This window comes from Camelina sativa, chromosome 7 (genome assembly GCF_030686135.1).
Source record: "Camelina sativa cultivar CO46 ecotype springtype chromosome 7, ASM3068613v1".
NCBI classification, from domain to species: Eukaryota; Viridiplantae; Streptophyta; class Magnoliopsida; order Brassicales; family Brassicaceae; genus Camelina; species Camelina sativa.
The window spans coordinates 26,529,827-26,550,644 of NC_141886.1; the positions used below are offsets into that span (position 1 = coordinate 26,529,827).

General features: G+C 35.4%; 2 protein-coding genes, 1 long non-coding RNA gene and 1 pseudogene across 5 annotated transcripts; 2 read left to right on the forward strand and 2 right to left on the reverse strand.

Annotated features, from left to right (window-relative positions):
* Window positions 1-153: 153 nt before the first annotated feature.
* On the reverse strand, window positions 154-1,238 carry LOC147941728 (uncharacterized). Its single transcript, XR_015561008.1, has 3 exons — window positions 1,035-1,238; window positions 687-933; window positions 154-604 (listed from the first exon to the last, which is right to left on the reverse strand). It is a non-coding gene; the product is annotated as an uncharacterized LOC147941728 (long non-coding RNA).
* Window positions 1,239-2,474: 1,236 nt separating this feature from the next.
* On the forward strand, window positions 2,475-5,389 carry LOC104702412 (3-hydroxy-3-methylglutaryl-coenzyme A reductase 1). Of its 2 annotated transcripts, XM_010418267.3 has the most exons (4): window positions 2,475-3,668; window positions 3,911-4,092; window positions 4,201-4,547; window positions 4,636-5,389. In XM_010418267.3, the coding sequence occupies exons 1-4, from the start codon at window positions 2,677-2,679 to the stop codon at window positions 4,897-4,899; spliced, it is 1,785 nt and encodes a 594-aa protein (XP_010416569.2). In that variant the 5' UTR covers window positions 2,475-2,676; the 3' UTR covers window positions 4,900-5,389. The 2 variants fall into 2 exon arrangements, with proteins under 2 accessions (XP_010416569.2, XP_087315434.1); XM_087459308.1 differs by lacking the exon at window positions 4,636-5,389 and having other exon boundaries at window positions 2,606-3,668; window positions 4,201-4,556.
* Window positions 5,390-11,632: 6,243 nt separating this feature from the next.
* Window positions 11,633-13,148, forward strand: LOC104702414 (AT-hook motif nuclear-localized protein 29 pseudogene; annotated as a pseudogene). The gene has a single exon (XR_015562373.1). The product of XR_015562373.1 is annotated as an AT-hook motif nuclear-localized protein 29 pseudogene (transcript).
* A 2,002-nt stretch (window positions 13,149-15,150) lies between these two features.
* On the reverse strand, window positions 15,151-19,629 carry LOC104702415 (AT-rich interactive domain-containing protein 5). The gene is made up of 14 exons (XM_010418269.3): window positions 19,386-19,629; window positions 18,701-19,151; window positions 18,419-18,552; window positions 18,296-18,335; window positions 17,888-17,940; window positions 17,750-17,795; window positions 17,374-17,466; window positions 16,869-16,991; window positions 16,726-16,774; window positions 16,577-16,640; window positions 16,225-16,291; window positions 16,043-16,093; window positions 15,639-15,731; window positions 15,151-15,552 (listed from the first exon to the last, which is right to left on the reverse strand). Exons 2-14 carry the CDS (start codon window positions 19,133-19,135, stop codon window positions 15,457-15,459), a joined length of 1,344 nt encoding a protein of 447 aa, XP_010416571.2. The 5' UTR covers window positions 19,136-19,151; window positions 19,386-19,629; the 3' UTR covers window positions 15,151-15,456.
* Between the last annotated feature and the right edge of the window lie 1,189 nt (window positions 19,630-20,818).

The following is a 20,818-nucleotide window of genomic DNA, read 5'->3' on the forward strand; positions in this document are numbered from 1 at the left end:
ATTTGTTTCTTAAGTTTTTCTTTGTTATTAATTCATATATATATAAAAATTTAAATATTGGAAGAGTGGAAAACATTTTTAGAGGTGGCCCTTACTTCAGCTGAATTTGATATCTCAGAATTCAGAGAAATCTATAAGTCAAGAAAAAGTATAAAAGGAAAACAAAACAAACTTGAATTTTATCATATGCACATAGTGCAAGTTGTCATTTTGATTTCTTTTTCTCACACGCAATTGGGCAGAAAAGTCTCAAATGATAGAGAAACAAAAGAAGAAAAGACATTATTGGATTGTGGAAGAACAGATTCAGAGTAAATGAACAACAAGAAACTGATTTAAGTGAATCCAAAATTGGAGATTTCCCCCTGAACCTAAAGAGTAATTAAGAAGAACACTAGAGATAATGGAAATTATATATGGACAAGTTAATATATCAAGAAGAAACATGTGTGACCTCAAGGATCCTTCCCCTGGCGACGATGTGTTATACGAAGAGAAGATGGTAGAAACCAAGGAACTATGAACGCTACCACAAGACACGAAGCTACTAATATAACCACTGACAAGCTTGGAAAAGGTATGCCCATGAGTTGTTCTTCACAAACTGTATTTGTTACCAAAGAGTTTTGAGACTTAGAAGCAGGCACAAGAGATGCAAAAGAAGGGCTGATTATGTAAGAGCTTGCCTATATTGTAAAAATGATGGAAGATCTTTCTTTGGAGTTTGGTATTGCCACAATCCCCTCAGGTTATATGATTTCTTCACTTCATACATACAGAAGCAGGGTATGATATCTTCACTTCATACCAAAGACTTCGACTTAAGTCCTTTACTCCTTTTAGCTTGTAAACGCGAGACCCCGACTGTAATGGCATAGTCTCTCTCCACAAGACCACAACTCGTTCCCAGCATATAAAGCTTTCACATCAAACCTTATCAACAAATTAAATCAAGTAATAATAACATAGTCCCAGCTTTTTTGGGTGAGACAAAGATCACAATTGAAGATTGAGAAGTTTCCAAGAACACTAACATGTTCTCGTGGCCGAGACAAGGCAAACAGTTTAAACGAAAACTAGTACAAGACATAACAGAACGCAGCAGCAGAGTGTCTTGTGTAAAAGTTTTTTTTTTTTTTTGATATATAATAAAAAGGACGGATTGTGCGTTTGTGCGAAGGAATCTGAATATATAAAAAACAAAAGTAATAAAGTATAATGGAGGAGGAGATCAATTCAAGGGGATATTTACCAGTATTAAATTGTTTAAGGACCGGTGAGGTAGGTATTATTTGTCTGCTTACTTCGAGTAAAGGTCGAACGTGACAATGTGACTTCCACTGCTTCTGGACAAATCAAATACTGTATGACTCTCATAATTTGTATTATTGATACTAATTTTTATAATTCTAACGAGTATCTCGTTGTCAGCTACTTGCTAGTAAGTAGTAACGATCATTTACATATGTTTTTAAAAACATTTCGTGTGATAACATTTTCTACTGGGATAAAATTTAAAACTTCACGTTTAGATATAAAATTGAATAATGTTGTACGCTAACTGAAATTTGGATCTTATTGATTTTAGTTGACAAAACAAAGTTGTTAACATAGACGGTTTGTCTTGATCTTAGCGTATATTATTTTTATTTTATAACGTGAAACTCGTTATAAGGAGTATTATGTATATTATATGAACCAAATCAATCATCTATATTAAAAAAAAGGTTGCCTCTAAGGGATTCAATGTTTCTTTCGTGAAAAAGGTCTCTTTCTTTTTAGATTTGATTCTCTCTTTCTTCGGGATTTTCACGCTAAATTTTTCTTTTCTCTAAAGATTTTTAGTTTTGTTTTAGTAATGTTGTATATTATATCAACGCTACCAAATGAATGAATGATAGTAAACTAGTAATTGTGTTTGATAAATGCGTAAACTGTTCCTGTTAACATTTTTTTTGTTTGTTTCATTTGTAATGAATCGTGTTGATCGTTAGATAGTTAAAGCAAGGCATCGTCCTCAAAGCTCACGGGGATAATTGACAAGAGTGTTAGAGTTCGGCGCTAAGCACAATTATCATCGAATTATGGAGGCTTAATTACCCTACTAATTTTAAACCCATAGCAACTAAATTTCACTCAAGTCGTATTATTTCTCTGAAGTTACAAAACTTTGGTTTTCATGAAGCACTCATTGTACGTATACACAGTCTTTTTTATGAATATAAAATTTTACATATATGCAGAAAAAATTATCATATCGTTAAAGGATTTGAACTGTAAACTGTATTTTCTCCTAAACGTTATACAATAATACTCTATTTGGTTAACTAATATTATACTTCTCTCTGCAGTTATCATAATGTATATGGACATGAATCAAGTATCAGTTACGACCATTAGTCTTTGCTGCCTAATCATGCATGCATAAAATATAGATTATATATATGATAACTATGCTATTTGGAAATACTATTCAATACGAAATTTCTAAAAATTAATTGCAATAAATTAAAAAATGAAGCAAATAAAATAAAGATTTGTAGGAAAAAGCGAGCTGGTCCCCAACAGACAAGTCCTATAAAACTTTGTTAATCTCTCCTTCACACTTATCACGCCACCTCACCACAATCTCTCTCTCTCTCTCTCTCTCTCTCTCTCCTTTGGAGATTCCCTCCAATGGATATCCGACGGAGGCCTCCTAAACCACCACCATCGGTCAACAACACCAACAAGACTCCCAACGGATCTTATCCTTCATATCAACCAACCCGCTCTTCCGACGACGATCGCCTTCGATCAATCGCTCCCCCACCGAAAGCCTCCGATGCGCTCCCTCTCCCTCTCTACCTCACCAACGCCGTCTTCTTCACGCTCTTCTTCTCCGTCGCTTATTACCTCCTCCACCGGTGGCGTGACAAGATCCGTTACAACACCCCTCTCCACGTCGTCACTATCACGGAGCTCGGTGCCATTATCGCTCTCATCGCTTCTTTCATCTATCTCTTAGGGTTTTTTGGTATTGACTTTGTCCAGTCCTTTATCTCACGCGCTTCCGGTGACGCTTGGGATCTCGCCGATTCCATCGACGAAGACGACCACCGCCTCGTCACATGCTCCCCACCGGCTCCGATCGTCACCGTTACCAAATTGCCTCCCCCCGAACCAATCGTTACCGAGTCGCTCCCTGAGGAAGACGAGGAGATTGTGAAATCTGTTCTCGACGGTGTGATCCCATCGTACTCGCTCGAATCTCGTCTCGGGGATTGTAAAAGAGCTGCGTCGATTCGGCGTGAGGCGTTGCAGAGAGTCACCGGGAGATCTCTTGAAGGATTACCGTTGGATGGATTCGATTACGAATCGATATTGGGGCAATGCTGTGAGATGCCTGTTGGTTACATTCAGATTCCTGTTGGGATCGCTGGTCCGTTGTTGCTTGATGGTTATGAGTACTCTGTTCCTATGGCTACAACTGAAGGTTGTTTGGTTGCCAGCACTAACAGAGGCTGCAAGGCTATGTATATCTCTGGTGGTGCCACTAGCACCGTTCTTAAGGATGGTATGACTCGAGCGCCTGTTGTTCGGTTCGCCTCGGCTAGACGAGCTTCGGAGCTTAAGTTTTTCTTGGAGAGTCCTGAGAATTTCGACACTTTGGCCGTTGTTTTCAACAGGTCCGATAAAAATTTCCCGTTTGATTTGATTTTTGTTGACTTTTTTTTTAAATGCGTTTGATGTGTCCTCTGGTGGGAGACTTGTTCAAATCTTCTATAGAGACTAGGTTTTGATAGGAAAGCTTTTTACAAACAAATTTTATGTTGTGAACACTTTTTGTGGAGTGATTTGATTTTGTGATTGAAAATTTTGTAAGGAAGATTTACTGACTCCCACAGTGATTTTTTTTCTATGGATGCAGGTCGAGTAGATTTGCAAGATTGCAAAATATTAAATGTACAATCGCCGGGAAGAATGCTTATGTAAGGTTCAGTTGTAGCACTGGTGATGCTATGGGGATGAATATGGTATCCAAAGGTGTGCAGAATGTTCTTGAATACCTTACCGATGATTTTCCTGACATGGATGTTATTGGTATCTCTGGTGAGTTTCCTTCTCTGTATTCTAAACTGTAGTGTTTTGTTTGATGCTATCATGTGAAATTCCAGGAACCGTATTCTTATCTTCTGGATTTTATCTTTGATTGTTCAGGTAACTTCTGTTCGGACAAGAAACCCGCGGCTGTGAACTGGATCGAGGGACGTGGCAAATCAGTTGTTTGCGAGGCAGTAATCAGGGGAGAGATCGTGAACAAGGTGTTGAAAACAAGCGTGGCTGCTTTGGTGGAGCTAAATATGCTCAAGAACCTAGCTGGGTCTGCTGTTGCAGGCTCTCTAGGGGGATTTAACGCTCACGCCAGCAACATAGTATCTGCTGTATTTATAGCTACGGGACAAGATCCAGCTCAAAACGTGGAGAGCTCTCAATGCATCACCATGATGGAAGCTATTAACGACGGCAAAGATATCCATATTTCAGTCACTATGCCATCTATTGAGGTAAACTGACCAGATCTCTCTGTTTCTCTGAGCTCACGTAGAAAGTTTCCAGAGATTTGATATTGGTTTTGGGGGTTTGGATAATCAGGTGGGGACAGTGGGAGGAGGAACACAGCTTGCATCTCAATCAGCGTGTTTAAACTTGCTCGGAGTGAAAGGAGCGAGCAAAGAGGCGCCGGGGATGAACTCAAGGAGGCTAGCAACAATAGTGGCAGGAGCAGTATTAGCGGGAGAGTTATCTCTAATGTCAGCAATTGCAGCTGGACAGCTAGTGAGGAGTCACATGAAATACAACAGATCCAGCCGAGACATCTCTGGAGCAACGACAACGACAACGACAACAACAACTTGATCGTTGATTCATCTCTATGTCTCTTGGGTCAAAACTCTAAAAGAAAGACAAGAATCCAAAAACTAGGCAGGCTTTTCACAACTCATTTCACTCAAAACTCGCTGGTAGACAGAGATTTAAGCCATGTGCATGTGCGTGCCCTCCCCTCCTTTTGTTAAATAAAAAAAAAAAAATCTATTTGTTTTGTTTGTTTGACTTGGAATCTCGTTTTTTTTTTTCGTTTATGGATTGAGGGGAGGAGTGAGAGAGACAGAGATTTTCACACTTTTCTCTCTCTCACAGTCCCTCCTCTTTCTCTCTCTCATGGATAATTCGTGTCTCTTTGATTTGTCTAAGCTTTGTCTTTGTTTGTTAGGAAGTGGTCTATATGAAAAAAAATTTGTGTATGCAGTTGCGTTTGGAGACATTTTTGAGATTTTTTCTCTGTTTTGTTTCCTATCATTTTTAAATTTATACATCTATATATAAAATTTCGCTGTGTGTTGGGACATCTCTCTCGTTCTGTCTAGTTGTTGGTACTTGGTAAAGAAGATACGGATCTTCGTCACCAGAAGACTTAGACTAAGACTCCACCTATATAATGCTCTACCATCTTCGGGTCTACACCTGAGATTTTCTGATAATAAAATTATTCCAACTTGTACTATTTTTAATGGAAAAAGAGAGAAAGAAATAGTATAATCTTATTCACTATACTAGGTCAAGAGTGTCAATAGGTTTTGGAACTTATGTTTGCATGATTGGGGGATTCAAATTACAGAACTATAGGTCGTCATTTTGAAAGAAAAAAAAAAGGATATGCTAGCCACATATTATTCAAACCAGCACTTACATGTAGATGTCCGACAATGTCTAAAATATTGACAAATAGTAGTTTGTGACTTTGTGTTAAGAACTTGTACCCTAATATATTTTGTGTCAAGACTCCTCGTTGGCTCGTTGTATCACCATCAAAATTCAAATATGCATATTACTTTGTGTTTGGAAAAATCAAAAAAGAATTGACTACTTTATGTTTCTTGGGGTATTTTAAACACTTGAAAACTTAATAAACATTCCAATCGATTATAAATTAAACAGTTGAAAACCTTACAACATTAAAAATAAGATAAAAAACCAAAAAGGTTTGATCAGAGTTTGACACTAAAAGTCTAAAACCAATTGGTGTTATTGGGCCACTCCGGATAAAAATTGTTACAGTAATTTCAAGTTAATGGGCGTCAAAAATCGTTTGTTTCGTTCTCGTCATCCTGTCCGCGTAAAACTGTCATATCCGTGTGGGTCTCTCTGCTTTGGCCCAGATACATATAACCCACAAAGTCCATAATGAATTTAGGTAGACATGTCGGCGTTTTCTTCTCTTTCTCGAGCCATTTTCGGTAATCTGCGCCTATTGACTATTGTTCATTTCTATGTTATAAGTTTCATAAATGTCATCCCTTTTTGTAGGCCTGGACATAAAGAGGAGTACTGAGTTTGACATTCTAAAGGATTGATTTTAGAGTATTCTTAAAATTCTTTGTTATTCAATTGAGTATTTTTTTAAATCTTCTTAAATCCTATGTTATTCAATTAAGATTTATGTAAAATTCTTTAAAATAATATAGAATTTCTTGTTATTCATTCAGTAATTTTAAAAACTTACTTGAAATCTTTTGTTATTCAATTTATCACAACTTTTTAAAAACTTGCTACTTTAGATGATTTTAAGAAACTTTTTTTTTGTTTTTTAGTTGAAAAGTATGACAATCAAAATCATACCTATAGAGGTGGAATTTTGAAAGATTTCAGAGAAAAAAAAAGACTGAAGATCTTGAAGCCAAAAACCCCCGCCAATCATCAGCCACTTTCTCAACCAGTCTCAGCCTAAGTCGTCAAGGTTTTTGGGTTTGCCGCAGCATCACCAGAGGCAGAATAAAGGGATAATGAATTCTATTGGTTTGGATCAGTTTCTGGGTTAAGCTCATAGAAAGTTCGATCAGATTATTATTTGGACACAAAAAAAAAAAAACATCACCATTGATCCAACTATTGATCAGTTTCTGGGTTTAAGTTTTACATGAACTGAGGACATAGATCCAACTATTGATCTGATTTTCTTTTGGTATTGTGTTGTAAAATATTATAAAATCACCCAAAGTTTAATAGTCAAATCTCATGGAATCATATTTCATTTTCTTTTCTTAAAATAGAAAAACTCTAAAACACAATCAAATCTCCTAAAAACTTACTAAATCTTTCAAAATTCTAAAATGTTAAAATCCAACCAAATCCTTAAAACATCAAGTTGAATACCCCCCTCAAAATCCAAATCCGAAAATTCGAACCGAAATAAGCGGATTAAAACCGAACCGATATTAAGAAAATAATCGATCGGTTCTTGGTTTTTATTATTTTGGATATCGGATATTATCTGATCCGAACCGATATCTAATAGATATCCGAACATAACCGAACATATAAGAAATAGTATGATATTCCGATAGATATGTCTAATTTTTTTTTATGTATTTGTATGGTTCTACGAGAACATTGTTATTTTACTTAATTTTTATTTTTTTGTTTTTGTTTTCAAACTCCATTAGTATGGTTATTTGGGTACAATAATATTAAAAAGTATTGAATAAAACATTGTCCAATAACTTTCGGTTTAATTTTAATTATCGACAATCATATCCGAACCGATCCGAAATCCAAATTATCCGAACCGAAACCAAATCGAATTTTATAAATATTCGAATGGATGTTATAGTCAATATCCAAAAAATTCAAAATCCAAAAAATCCGAACCGAATCCGATCCGATATCCGAACGCCCATGCCTACCTTTTTGATTGAAAATATTCTAACTTTACTCTCTTCAACACTTCAACTTACATTCCAAATTGGTTCACTATTTAAATTCTGTAAACAGAATCAAATTTTTGTTATCATTGGCATTTGAACTTAACATTTTCTTTCAAAAAAGGTTTGTAAACCAAATATTTCAATATAGATTTTTAGTTAAGAATTATTTTTGGTTGTCTTTAGGCTTTTTTTGTTTACTTCATCGTTCATGATGATTGTTCAAATAGAAAGAAAAAAAAAATGAAAAAGATAGGTTCATAACACATTTGGAAAAGGCACTAAAATTGGAACGAACTTTAGTTTTGGTTTTGTCATCTTTTTCGGCATTAAAGCTGATAAAATAATAATGAAAAAGACATGATAATTGGTGGATGGGGTTACTGGGTTTAGTGGCAGATAATAAGTCGCCAAAGCTAGATATCTCAAATTGAGAAAAATAATTTGTTAAATATGTTGTCCCGTAATCATCGTTTTTTTTACTAACTTTTTTTTTTCTTTTCAAAGTTATATATAATAGTCAATGATTATGATGAGCAGCCTCGTTTGTCAACAGTTTAAAATGATTTGTCACTTAGTCTCTCCACAGGATTGTTGGAAACTAATTACATTCTGCTTTTGATTATTTTAAAGTATACAGTCTATAAATATTTAGTATGTATTTGCAGCTAGTTATTATTCATGGACTCCCAAGTTTTAGATTCATCCCTATTGGTCAAACATTTTTTCTTTGTTTATTTGGTATATATCACTATTACTTGGTAGAACTTGTAATAAGAAATAACAATACATGGACCGACGTCGAAACTCGAAAGTATATATGTATGGGCCCTGAGATGTTCTCAGTTCAATATATAATTAATCGTTATATGCCGCATGTAGAATAAGGATGGAAACGAATTCAATATTGTATGGGTGTGAATTCCTAGTACTTTACTAGTTACTACTATACTAACACAATGCAGTGCATTATGCAACTTGAGGTCCAATCCAACGATTATACTATATTCGGTCCATTCAAAGGTCACATGTTTGGTTTCACCGTGTATTATTATTGATTACAATATATTATATATGATTTTTTTTGTCACAGTGCTGTAGTCCATGATGTACATTACATATCATGATAGTAGATCATGCATACGACTAACTTATATTTAAAAATTCCGAGTGTCAACAATTTTAGCAGGTATAATAGTATCGAATTTAAGAGTTTCGACCACTCTAGTTAATTATGGTCTCGATTCTCAACTCTCATATATTTCAAACTAACATCGCATTTTTTTAGTATTATAATGAAATTTGCTGATGTCGTGCATCATGTTATAAGCATGTAGTCAATCATTTTCAAGTGTAACTTTCAAATATATTTGATAGAGACCCAATCAATAGTACCTATACGGCCATATTCGAACTTACCATATAAATTATAACTATTCTAAAAATAGTTTATTTTAAAACTGATCCTGATTACAAAGAACTCAACTCCCTAGCTAGTACGATCTTTACATGTGTATATGATTTTTCATGTAATCGTAAGTTTTTTAGTTGTAGATTTCATTTTTTTTTGGTTTGTGTGTGTTTTCTATAATTAATATTGTCGCAAATCATAAATTATATTGTAGAAATATTTAATACTTACGGTATTTCACCAGAAGCTATGATTTTTAAAAATTGGAGTAAAAAAAACATGAAAAAAAGTAATTGATCGTCAAGGGTTGAATATGAGAAATTTGATAATTATTTTTCAATATTAGAGAAACGTAACTCGAGGTATTTAATACCTGTGTGTATGTGTGTGTGGTGTAGTATATTGTAGTAAGATAAATTGGGGGAAACCTACACGTGGACCAAGTACCGATGCTTCCGACCGCTTCCACGTGGTACACAACAGCTCACCTTCTGCTCTGACATTTTGACCGCACGTGACTTTTGCTCCGTGCACGGGTGGATCAAGGCATCAAGCAGACTGGCGATTGCATCGCCACGTCATGAGTCGTCCGATTGCGCCGGTCATGTAAATGTGAACGGCTCTGATCGAGACTACTTGGTTGCGTGAGGCACATGCATCCACGTTAAAGAGACTGCTTTCAAAGGTGCAGTGCTAACATCAAAATACTAATCACACATCTTTACAACAACTCTTTTTCGACCCAAGATCCTCATTTTCATATCTACAAGTACCGATATATATATACACAACAACAAACAAATAATACCTTAAAGAGTTTTCTCAAATACTTTACTCTCCTTGTTTCATATTTTTCAATTTACAAATTACTGAATTAGACTTTCTTTGTTAAATCTTAACAATTCTCAATAGTTCAATTTCTCACCTGTCCTCGTCATTTTTTTTTGTTCTTATGTTTGGTCAAATCTTCAGTTAGTTAGCCACTTAGCCTTCGATTTTTTTTTTTTTTCGAATTTAGGTTGCGGAAAGAGGTTCCAGGTATATTAAAAAGCTCTATGATTGCTATCTACTTAGATCATTTCAGTACCTATTGATTGTTCGTTAATTTGTAGTATATTCTATAGCTTCCACATATGAATCCTTCTGTGTAAACTGTAAAGTAATAGCAATTAACATGCTTCGATCATCGAATATAAATTTAGTGTACGCTACGCAGAGAAATGCTTATAGATATGCAAACATTAAACAACTATTTATGAGTTGGCTGTAAAATACAATTTCTATACACTTAAGATTCATTTAGTATACGAAGAAAAAGTTATACTAGTAGTTAATTATTCGTTCTTATCAACTAATCATAAATTATTCTTAGTTATGTCCGCCCCCTTATATTACAGTAAAAGTGGATTAATAACATTACCCATTAAACAAGTGGGGAACTTTGGTAAGAATTTCAATTTCTTTAATAGCTTGGAACCACCAAGATCGAGTAGTACGCTAGTGCCTAGCAATAGCATAGAAGAGGGAATATGCGAGCAAATTAAGAAAAGAAAAGAAAGAAAAAATGCTATTAATTAATCAACTAAGGTACGGTTAAACAATTATAAGTATTCTGAAACGTTGAAAGCAATTATGGTTAGCAATAGTTTTCTAATAGCTCAAATCTGTTAATGCAAGTGGTGCTATCATCTTTGCAATATATTTGAGAACGAGAGAGTTAGATTACACTTTCTATCAAAAATATTGAGCAGAGGTCAAAATGAACTTTCATTCCTTGACAAAAGAACACGTATTATTTTCTTCTACGTTAGTTCCTTCAAATTTCCGATGTACAATTTAAATATTAATTGATAATAAATGTAACTCTTCGATATACTAGCTAGTGTTAGTTCATTCAAATTTCCGATGTACAATTTTCACATTAAAATTATTTTTTTTTGAAGAAAAATAGATAAGGTTTCAAAAGATGTTGAAATTAATAATACAAGGCGTTACATGCACACGCTTCAACGCAATTGGATTCATAGCTAACATTTTAGTTACGCTTCCATTTTACATTGTTTTGTCATTTATTACATCATTATGCAAAAAAAAAAAAAAAAAAGATTGATACATACAGTATATTTTTAAAACAAATATTATTACATATAATTTATATTTAGTCCTCATGTTTGGTTATTATATTATTTTTTCCAAACAATTAAATATATCAGCATGTTTCTTCAATCCTCTCTATTCACATTATCTTTGGCGTTTATAATAGAAAACTTTTTCTTAATTTCCTTTTTTAAAAAGTTTTAAGGCATATAAGCTTTCATTTATTTTCTCCAGTTTGAAACTATAAGCCAAAAAAAAAAAGGAAACGATTATATCCAGAAAAGAAAACTCGAAACCTTGTGTACGTATTATAAATATCTTATTTAATTTCAAGTAAATTATTAATATCCAATTATGCGTACATAATAGTATATTAATATACCACTGTGCGTTTTAGATATATTTATTTATATGAAAAATGTGAAAGGAATGGTTTTTATCTAAAAATTTAATTTTTTTTTTCGCTTTCATCGTTCAAGAAAAGTATTGCAGAGTACTCTCACACACAACTCACTCTCAGTCTCAGCACATGAATTAATTTGAAGCTTCTCGAAATTTCTGTTCACATCATTTAACACGACACCGTCTTCGGGTGAAGGAATCTCTTCTCTCTTTTGCCCTAAAGCGAGTTAGGGTTTAACACACAAGTATAACCTTTTTGATTTGTGTCTCTTTGCTCTGTTTTTGTCGGCTTGTGTAACCGATCAACTCAAGCTATTGGCTCCTCACACCCTGAAATTTGACTTCTCCAATGGATCTCAAAGCTTCTCTTATATGAATCATCTCCCCACCCTCACAATATCTTTATATATGAGCCACAAGAACAAGACCCAGTAGCTGCGGCGGCCATGGACGGTGGTTACGATCAAACCGGAGGATCTTCTAGATACTTTCACAACCTCTTCAGACCTGACCTTCATCACCAACTTCAACCTCAGCCTCATCTCCACCCTCTGCCTCAACCTCAACCTCAACCTGAGCCTCAGCAACAACAATCAGATGATGAATCTGACTCCAACAAGGATCCGGGTTCCGACCCGGTTACCTCGAGTTCAACTCCTGGGAAGCGTCCACGTGGGCGTCCTCCGGGATCTAAGAACAAGCCGAAGCCACCGGTGATAGTGACAAGAGATAGCCCCAACGTGCTTAGATCTCATGTTCTTGAAATCTCATCTGGAGCCGACATAATTGAGTGCGTTAACACTTACGCTCGCCGGGGAGGAAAAGGTGTCTCCATTCTCAGTGGTAACGGCACGGTAGCTAACGTCAGCATCCGTCAGCCGGCAACGGCTCATGCGACTAATGGTGGAGCCGGAGGTGTTGTTTCTTTACATGGAAGGTTTGAGGTGCTTTCCATCACTGGTACGGTGTTGCCACCGCCTGCGCCCCCAGGATCCGGTGGTCTTTCTGTCTTTCTTGCCGGCACACAAGGTCAGGTGGTCGGAGGATACGCGGTGTCTCCGCTTGTGGCTTCGGGTCCAGTGGTACTAACGGCTGCATCGTTCTCTAATGCAACTTTCGAACGGCTTCCGCTTGAGGATGAAGGAGGAGAAGGCGGAGGAGGAGAAGTTGGAGAGGGAGGTAGTGGAGCAGGAGGTGGTGGTCCACCGCAGGCCACGTCGGCATCTTCACCACCGTCTGGAGCTGGTCAAGGACAGTTAAGAGGTAACATGAGTGGTTATGATCAGTTTGCCGGTGATCCTCATGTGCTTGGTTGGGGAGCCGCAGCCGCTCCAAGACCACCTTTTTAGAATTGAAAATTATGTCCGTAACATAGCTGTAACCAAATTTCATTTTTCATAATCAAAAAAAAAAAAAAAAATCATTCTATGGTAACAACTTCTTCTTGATAATTTGAGGTTCGTTTGGTTTTAATATAGTTGATCATATTTGAAATATTTGAATTCGTCTTCAGGTTTATACATCTCCATCTGCATTTTCTCTTCTTATTTTAATCACCAGGGTTTCGTGCTGTACCATATATATTAATTTGTTATATGCTTGACTTCACAATAAATAATGTTTTTAGAAGCCAATTTCATTATGTCACTTGGTTACCTTCATTCGTAGTTTGATAACAATAGAGTGATTCAGTATGTGTTATGGTATGTGTATAATCCCTTTTTGGGGTAGGTATGAAAAGTTAAACACTTAATCTATGTTACTATGTATATCAACCAACAAATCAAAAATCTGGTTCCTTTTTCATTCAATTATATATTATACCATACATGAAATCCTCAAGATTTTTATGATATGGAAACCCTCAAGATTGAATATCATGTTTATTCATGGAATCTGATTTTACTGATATATGTTTTAACCAAGTGCTTTCTTTGTCCTTCGATGAGATTGATAAGAATCTTTCTTCGATTCTATCAACGAATCACGAAAAGAACGTTTTAGAATTTTACAAAAAAAGTAAACAACATTTTAGAATTATATGTATGTTTTTAAAATAGCGGTTACGACGATAAACGAAATACTATATTTTTGTCGATTTTTAGAAGAAGAATATATTCGTCCGTTACAATAGTGTAAACATGATTTTCGACGGTTACAATGACCGATTAAAGGCGTAAACACGAGAACAGTACATGTCCAGCCAAAACCAAGACATGAAAAGCATTTGGCTCAAAGTTTCATCAGTTTCCCTTTAGAAGATTAGGAAGCTCTACATGATCAACATATATATATAGCCAAGTGGGTGTTGAGTACCAAGACAAAAATGTGTGAAAATGAGGAATGCATCAAGTCCCTAGGGAAGATATGTATGGATAATTTGAAAACATATAACTTATATTAAAAAATCAAGTTAAAGGAAAAGTTTGTACATGACCAATGCATGTCCAAAATAATTTTGAGGTGAAATAGATCTCCAATGAGCTGCTAAGGGAAAACGGGTGACAACTTTTTATACATAAGAATTTGAGAAATTTCAGGTTTACTTGTTATAAGATGAGAATGAGAGGTGGTTTTATTTTTATGAAAGATTCATTATACATTAAGACTTTTTAGGGCCTGAACTATGTAAAGAGAATAAAGGGTAATGTACTTTGGGACTTTTCGATACATGCATTAAGACTTTATCTTTTGAGGATTTCCATGTGCTCATGTCATGTGCCTTACATGCAAGTGAGCAAACAATTGGGTGAAGATGTATCTTCTTCATTCTGTGTTTACTAGTACGCTGATAAGTAAACGTTGATGCAAAGGTATGCCTAATATGAATTAAATCAATTAATTATGACTGGATTCATATAATCATATATAGATTTTTTTTTCGAGGGAAATCTAACAGAAAATATTGTTCTTAGATATCGACACTAATACTATGCTAGGCCATAAAGCTTGAAACAAAAATGTGACTTGAAGGATCATGGTTTGAATTCTTCTATAACAATTTCACTATGGTAAACGTATATGTAGATAGTAAATATCATATTTTAACATATAAATGCTAAAGATTAGTCTGGATCTTGATTTATGGGTTGAAACAATGGTTGCATGATGAAATATTTTATTATTGAATATTATAAGATAATTTATTGTTAATTATTATTACCACAATTTATATATCTGAAATCAATGTTTCTATATAATTGTGGTAATAACAATTTATAAGTATTTATTAAACTCACATTTTTACATGACTAAACATACTTATGAGATGAGGGACGGTAACTCCGTAACATTTTGTGATTTTCAGCCATTAAAAACTCAAGCCCAAAACTTCTAGCCCACTAAACTTCAGTACTCTACGATAGACCTAATTCTAAACACCTAAATTGATCGGATGGTGATGATCGAAGCAAAATCTTAAAATCTTAAAACTTGAAAACTAAAAAATTTGCAAGTTTTTCTTTACGTAAAAAACAAAACTGAAATAAGAAGAGGAAAAAAATCAAAATTTCAATTTTTTTTCTGGAAATATAATGTATGATCATCAGCATATCCTATAAAAACAACAAATAATCTGAAAACCATAACCTTCCTAAGTATCAGGGAGCAGCTCTCCTACTCACATCAATGGAACACGTTCGTTTCCCTACTTTACGTAATATTCAGAATTCAAGTTAAAGTCAAACTATCACGTTTGCTAATGTCTTTAATACTGATACAAACGAATTCCTATAAGCACCAAAGTTGTCGTCGAATTCACCGAATAAACAACTAAAGAACGGGGCTCTCTTGTGATGAGACTGGTCATTGCTCAAATGGGACTCGCACAAACAGTCGACCGTGCAGGCTCACAACCGCTGACGTGTGCAGCGGATCTATTCTTGCTGGAAAGTTCACAACCTTACCAAAACCAAAACCAAAAATCAAATGGAGACGATCCTTCATTTAGCAAACATGGCTCTATTTGGACTGTGTAAGATGCTAACCTTTTTGAAGGGTGTTATTCCCCAAGGATTGTCCAGCTGCTCAGGTTGGCCTGCTATAACTAGCCGCCCTGCAGGATCTGATTGAACGCGGACCTGAAAGAAGAAAGTAACTTTTGTTGAGTACCTAAATTCCGTGTACAAAGATCATCAGCTAACAAAAATGGTGTTCTTCCAGATTAGAATCCAGTATCTGTCTACTTAAAACCTCCCAAACAAATCTATGTCTACTTAAATCCTCCCAAACTAATCTACTACTCACATCTATCTCGTAGTAAACAGCATATATAAACTGCTTTGGTACCTAACAAACCTCGGCGAGACTCTTTGCATTAAAGAAAAAGAGCCAGTGATGAAACGCTGATCAAAGAAGATTAAGAGATTGAATTCCAAGGACAAAATCTCACCTCTTCACGAAGAAGTCCAGGTACCAGGGCAAATATCTCAAAGCAGTCTTTCTGTAAATAAAGATAACAAAACAATTTTTTGGTAAGATTTCGGATTCAGAACAAAGAGCCAGAGTGCATTTTCAGGCAGTCTTGGTTTTGACTTTGGTTATACTGAGAGGGGAAGCGGCAGAGGTACTCACAGTTTCTCTGACATTTATCTTCACCCAGTCTGCTGGGGGTCCAACATCTATAACCTCGGCAGTTGACCTATCAAGCCAAAACCATACTGTTAATATTTTGCTTTGATTAGATATATGAAAGGAAACGACAGGTCACAAAATTCTCTGTATTCATTTAATCTCCTACGATATATATGGAATGGTAGTTCTTACAACTACCACACACAAAACAGTGCTTGTGATCCACCAAAGACCACACATTTGACGATGAAACAGGCTTTTCACAATTAATAAGACTATCTGTAATTGCACATGGTAAAGAAATCTTGCATAAGAGAGACAAAAAACACAGGAGATGGTTAGCTTTCGTAACTGGCTGTCTGATTCATGTGTAAAAACAACATCCGCGCCAGTAGGTGTTTTATGTTTCTGCAAACCTGACAAGAACAATTAAACACGGTGGCGTTAGGTAATCATTTTGTAGATCATGGAGAACAATAGCCACTCCTTAGGGAATAATACCAATGTTTTTGAGGTTCTTTTGCTTTGGGGTTGAATTCAAGCCTTTATCCTGAAAAGAAAACGTACAAACAGCATCATGTTTAAGCGTAAGTTGTGCATGGTGATTGGTGAACCATGAAGCGTGGTAAGGTCGAACTAGAAACCTTAACAATAGGCTCAGTAACCTCCCCAGATCCAAGAAGGCGCTGAGAATGCCAACCTTGCATAGCACGAGCTGCAGCATCTCTTCGTGCTCTACCTGACCCTGAACCTTGATGGCTAGTTGCCTACATAAGGTGCCCTTATATCAATGAGAGAAAGGGGAGGTTTGTAAATTTTAAATTTCTGTTTCAGCCTTTCTGGGAGCTTTATATTGGTAATTATCTGGGTTGTGTACATAATAGTTCTTATGCTTCCCATTTGACACAAAGACGGTACAGCTTAATTCAATCCGATTACAGAGAGTTGTACTCAACATGCTTAGCTGATATTACGCATGCCCGAAACTCCCCTTTGCATCTAATCATTCTAAAAAAGAACTGCAGAGCTTTCACATCATCTAATTAAAAAAGCATTTTTACCTATCTTTAAATCGACCTCCTCTCAAAGTGTTCACCTACCCACCTACCCACAAGCATAAAAATCACACAAATTCATAGATATTCTAACCTCCTTTTCAAGGCTCGCAGACGGAAGAAATGCTGAACCAGGAAGGTTAAGCTCACCATTTTGCCTTAAATGCTTCTCATACTCCAAAAGTGCCTGCAATTGGAAAGTAAGAATACAAATTATGAAGTTTCTTCATCTTGATAAGATAAAAATCAACCAGAGTCAATGTTCCAAAGGAGTTAGTCCAAGTAAACTGTTAAAAGGCTAGCTAGTCTCAGACACATTCCCGAAAAAGGAGCACAAGGAGATTGTTTGGATTGAACATGTATGAAATGAACTAAACAAGTACAAACTCATTAATATCGATGTATATTCGGTACTTATAAGAAATGAAATTCACCTTTTCATAGAAAAACTTATAAGAAATGAAATTCACCTTTTCATAGAAAATGCGGAATGTCCAAGAGACTGTAGTGCATGTTCTGAATGATAATGAAACAAAAAAAAAGTGGAAAGTCAATTTCACACAAAAGACGGAATTGGTTGAGGAGTTTGAGAACAAAACCAGTCATACTTCGGAGGATGGAAGGATTCTCCAACTTGCCGCCATAGCTTAGATGTGGTAACCTGTGTAAGAAAATGAAAATCAGAGGAATTTAGAATAGTTTCACCCAACTAGAGCTAAATTTGGGTATAAAATTCTCAAGCATAGCAGATGACACTAAGCAAATTCAGTTCCCAAAACACAGACCTAACATAATTAACAGATAACTGCGTTGACTTTAATTCTTCCCGGAAGCTATTCATTGGTCTTAAAATCATCTTCTCATTCATTAGCTAAAAACCAAAATTTCTACCTTACTATAGTTATAGATCATGACTCGTATGTAATAATGTAGAAGATTTTTAACCTACTAAATGGGGAGAGGAGGGAGAAGATCTTAGTAAACATAAATCTTAAAGTTCGAAAGTAGATAATTACCACATCGTAGCCACCTAACTTGATGACGGCCCTCCATAGCCTACATTGCAAAGTAAACATGCAGATGTAAAACAAGAAAATAACCAGAAATAAGATATTTCCCAAGAAATTAAAGCAACTTACTTGAGACAATTTAAGGGCTGTCCATAAAACTTAGGGGCTTTAAATTCCAGGAGATTCTCCTTGTGGAAGGCCTCCACTTCTTTAATAAACGCCTCTTGATCCACTGGTGTCCCTGCTTCATCAACATCCCTGGCCTGCAGAAAAACGTGAACTTGTAATGAAACAGCCACAGCTGACCACAAATCTCTTTTCCCTTAGATATCAAAACAATGATATTCAACGGTTAATGCAGATGCAGGCAGGTCAATTGTCTCAAATGTGAAAGAAAACTGCTCTCATTACCTCAGAATCACTTAGCAACCATGTCTTCCACTTCTTAACACTTTCATCAGCAACATGAGGGCTCGACGGTTCCCCCTTGAGAGAAGTAGATTCCCCGAGTTTTGTCTCCTCTTGTCCGCCTTCATCTGTAATCTTCTTTCCAGACTGATCAACATCACCATTCTTTCCATCAACAATGTCCTGGCCACCTACCTCCTCATTAGCCTCAGTCTGATTAGTAACGGGAGCATCAGATAGATGAACATCACTTTCCAAAGTAAGAGTCGTATCCTCAGGAACAGGGGACTTAGGTTTTTCAATAGAGTTTTGGTCTTTCTCTTGTTCTAAACGCTCCTCCAACACCACCTCTACGGCTTTGGGATCAACAGGAGTAGCATCAGCATCAGCACCAGCACCAGACGGCACATCTTGCTCTTGCATGTCCGTTTCCGCCATCAAAAAGCTTCTTTCTCTAGGATATAGAATCACAAACAAGAACGATGAATTCAAAATCCTTAAGATTACGATCAATCCAGAAATTCATAACTAATTCAAAAAAACAATATCGATAGATAACTCCCGGAGAATGCAAGAAGCATGTAATCGAGAATTCGAACGCATAATCCGCTCTGATTCAAACTGACGGAAACAAAAAGGAATCGAAAGCAGCGCTAAGAGTGCAATAAAATCCAATTGAAAAGTTTACCGGCTCCGCAAACGAAGACGACGCCGGTGACGGTGGAGTGTAGGGTTAGGGTTAGTTAGTAGCCGGAGAAATTGAAGAACGCCGGCGGAGTAAAAGGAGCCAGAATTATCAAAAATCTAACGGAGAGAAAGGCGCAGATCAAATTCTACGGATTGGTTTAAAACAAAGAAAAAAAAAAAAGATTAAACAGAATCAATTCATCATAAACAACAATAAATGATTTTTTTAGCATAAATGGTTAATTAATTAAAGGAAATATATATTTTAAAAGGTAGTTTTATTAGGAAATGATATCTCAGGAAGTTGAACCTTCACGGCCCATGTAAATGATTAAAGCCCATTACTTTCAAATATGGGCTTAACATAAGGTCTGTTATGAAAAAAAAAAAAAAAAATCTAGGTACAAAACAAAAACAAAAAGAAGACAACTTATGTATCTTGATTAGAAGATTAGCATAAATAAAATTTACGTGGTTAGCTTTACCACTACGTAGATGATGATGTTTTCACTACTAGTACTTAGTACTTACTTATCAAAGTTTCAAATGATTGAAAACTTAATTGAATTGATGTGGATCCAAAAGAAAAGAAAAGACCACTTCATGAATTATGATGCCCTACATCTCCAATACTAGTACAAATCAGAATTTCTGAATATATGGCACGTGTATTAAAATGAGTAGACCGTTTCGTATCGAGAGGTATCTTTTGTGTTGTTATTAAAGACATAAAGATATCTTCAAGAACTACATCTTCACGAGGCTCTTGTGGTTAAAAAAGGTATTGATTTTCCTGAAAATAGTTTATATTATAGGATTAATCAAGTCACATGGTTTTTATTCTATTGTTGCAACTCACTATTACAACAAATTACTAGCTACAACTGCTTGGTAAGGTCAGAGTTCATAACAAATGTTGGTATTGCAATTTTTTACGAACCTAAGAGATGTAGACAAAGAGACTAATATACATAAGAAAAAATCCATATTTATTTATCATATTTATTATAAATAAATAAATGTAAACTGATCCAAAATTTTCTAAACACTAGTATTATTTTAAAATTAGTCAAAATCTCGTCTATAAAGTGGTCCATGTTTCAATCAAAATTTCAAAAAAAATCTCAAAAGAAATGTAAGTAAAAAAAAGGTTATTTAAAAAAAAAAAATTGCCCGAGCTAGGGTCCAGATTTATGTTGGGGCGAGGGTGACAAGATCCTTCATTATTACCCTTGGATGTATGAATCACATGGTCTTGGGGTTTACTACTTTAGTAGAATTGTCTACTACAATCATTATATTAAAATTATGGTTTGCTTTGATATAAATGCAGACTATGTGTTGAATTCATTCATACAGAATCATCCGAACTACTATTAATTAGAACTTTTGAAGTTAATATTTCTTTTGTTTGGTATATTACAAGTAAGTAAC

Excerpts from the sequence above, each read along its gene's own strand:
- LOC104702412 (XM_010418267.3), top strand. The coding sequence starts at position 2,677 with ATGGATATCCGACGGAGGCCTCCTAAACCACCACCATCGGTCAACAAC. Across the intron at positions 3,669-3,910 it reads TTGGCCGTTGTTTTCAACAG|GTCGAGTAGATTTGCAAGAT; the intron begins GTCCGATAAAAA and ends CTATGGATGCAG. Across the intron at positions 4,093-4,200 it reads GGATGTTATTGGTATCTCTG|GTAACTTCTGTTCGGACAAG; the intron begins GTGAGTTTCCTT and ends TTGATTGTTCAG.
- LOC104702415 (XM_010418269.3), bottom strand. The coding sequence starts at position 19,135 with ATGGCGGAAACGGACATGCAAGAGCAAGATGTGCCGTCTGGTGCTGGT. Across the intron at positions 17,467-17,749 it reads TCCGCATTTTCTATGAAAAG|GCACTTTTGGAGTATGAGAA; the intron begins GTGAATTTCATT and ends TTCCAATTGCAG. Across the intron at positions 16,641-16,725 it reads AAAGAACCTCAAAAACATTG|GTTTGCAGAAACATAAAACA; the intron begins GTATTATTCCCT and ends TGTTCTTGTCAG.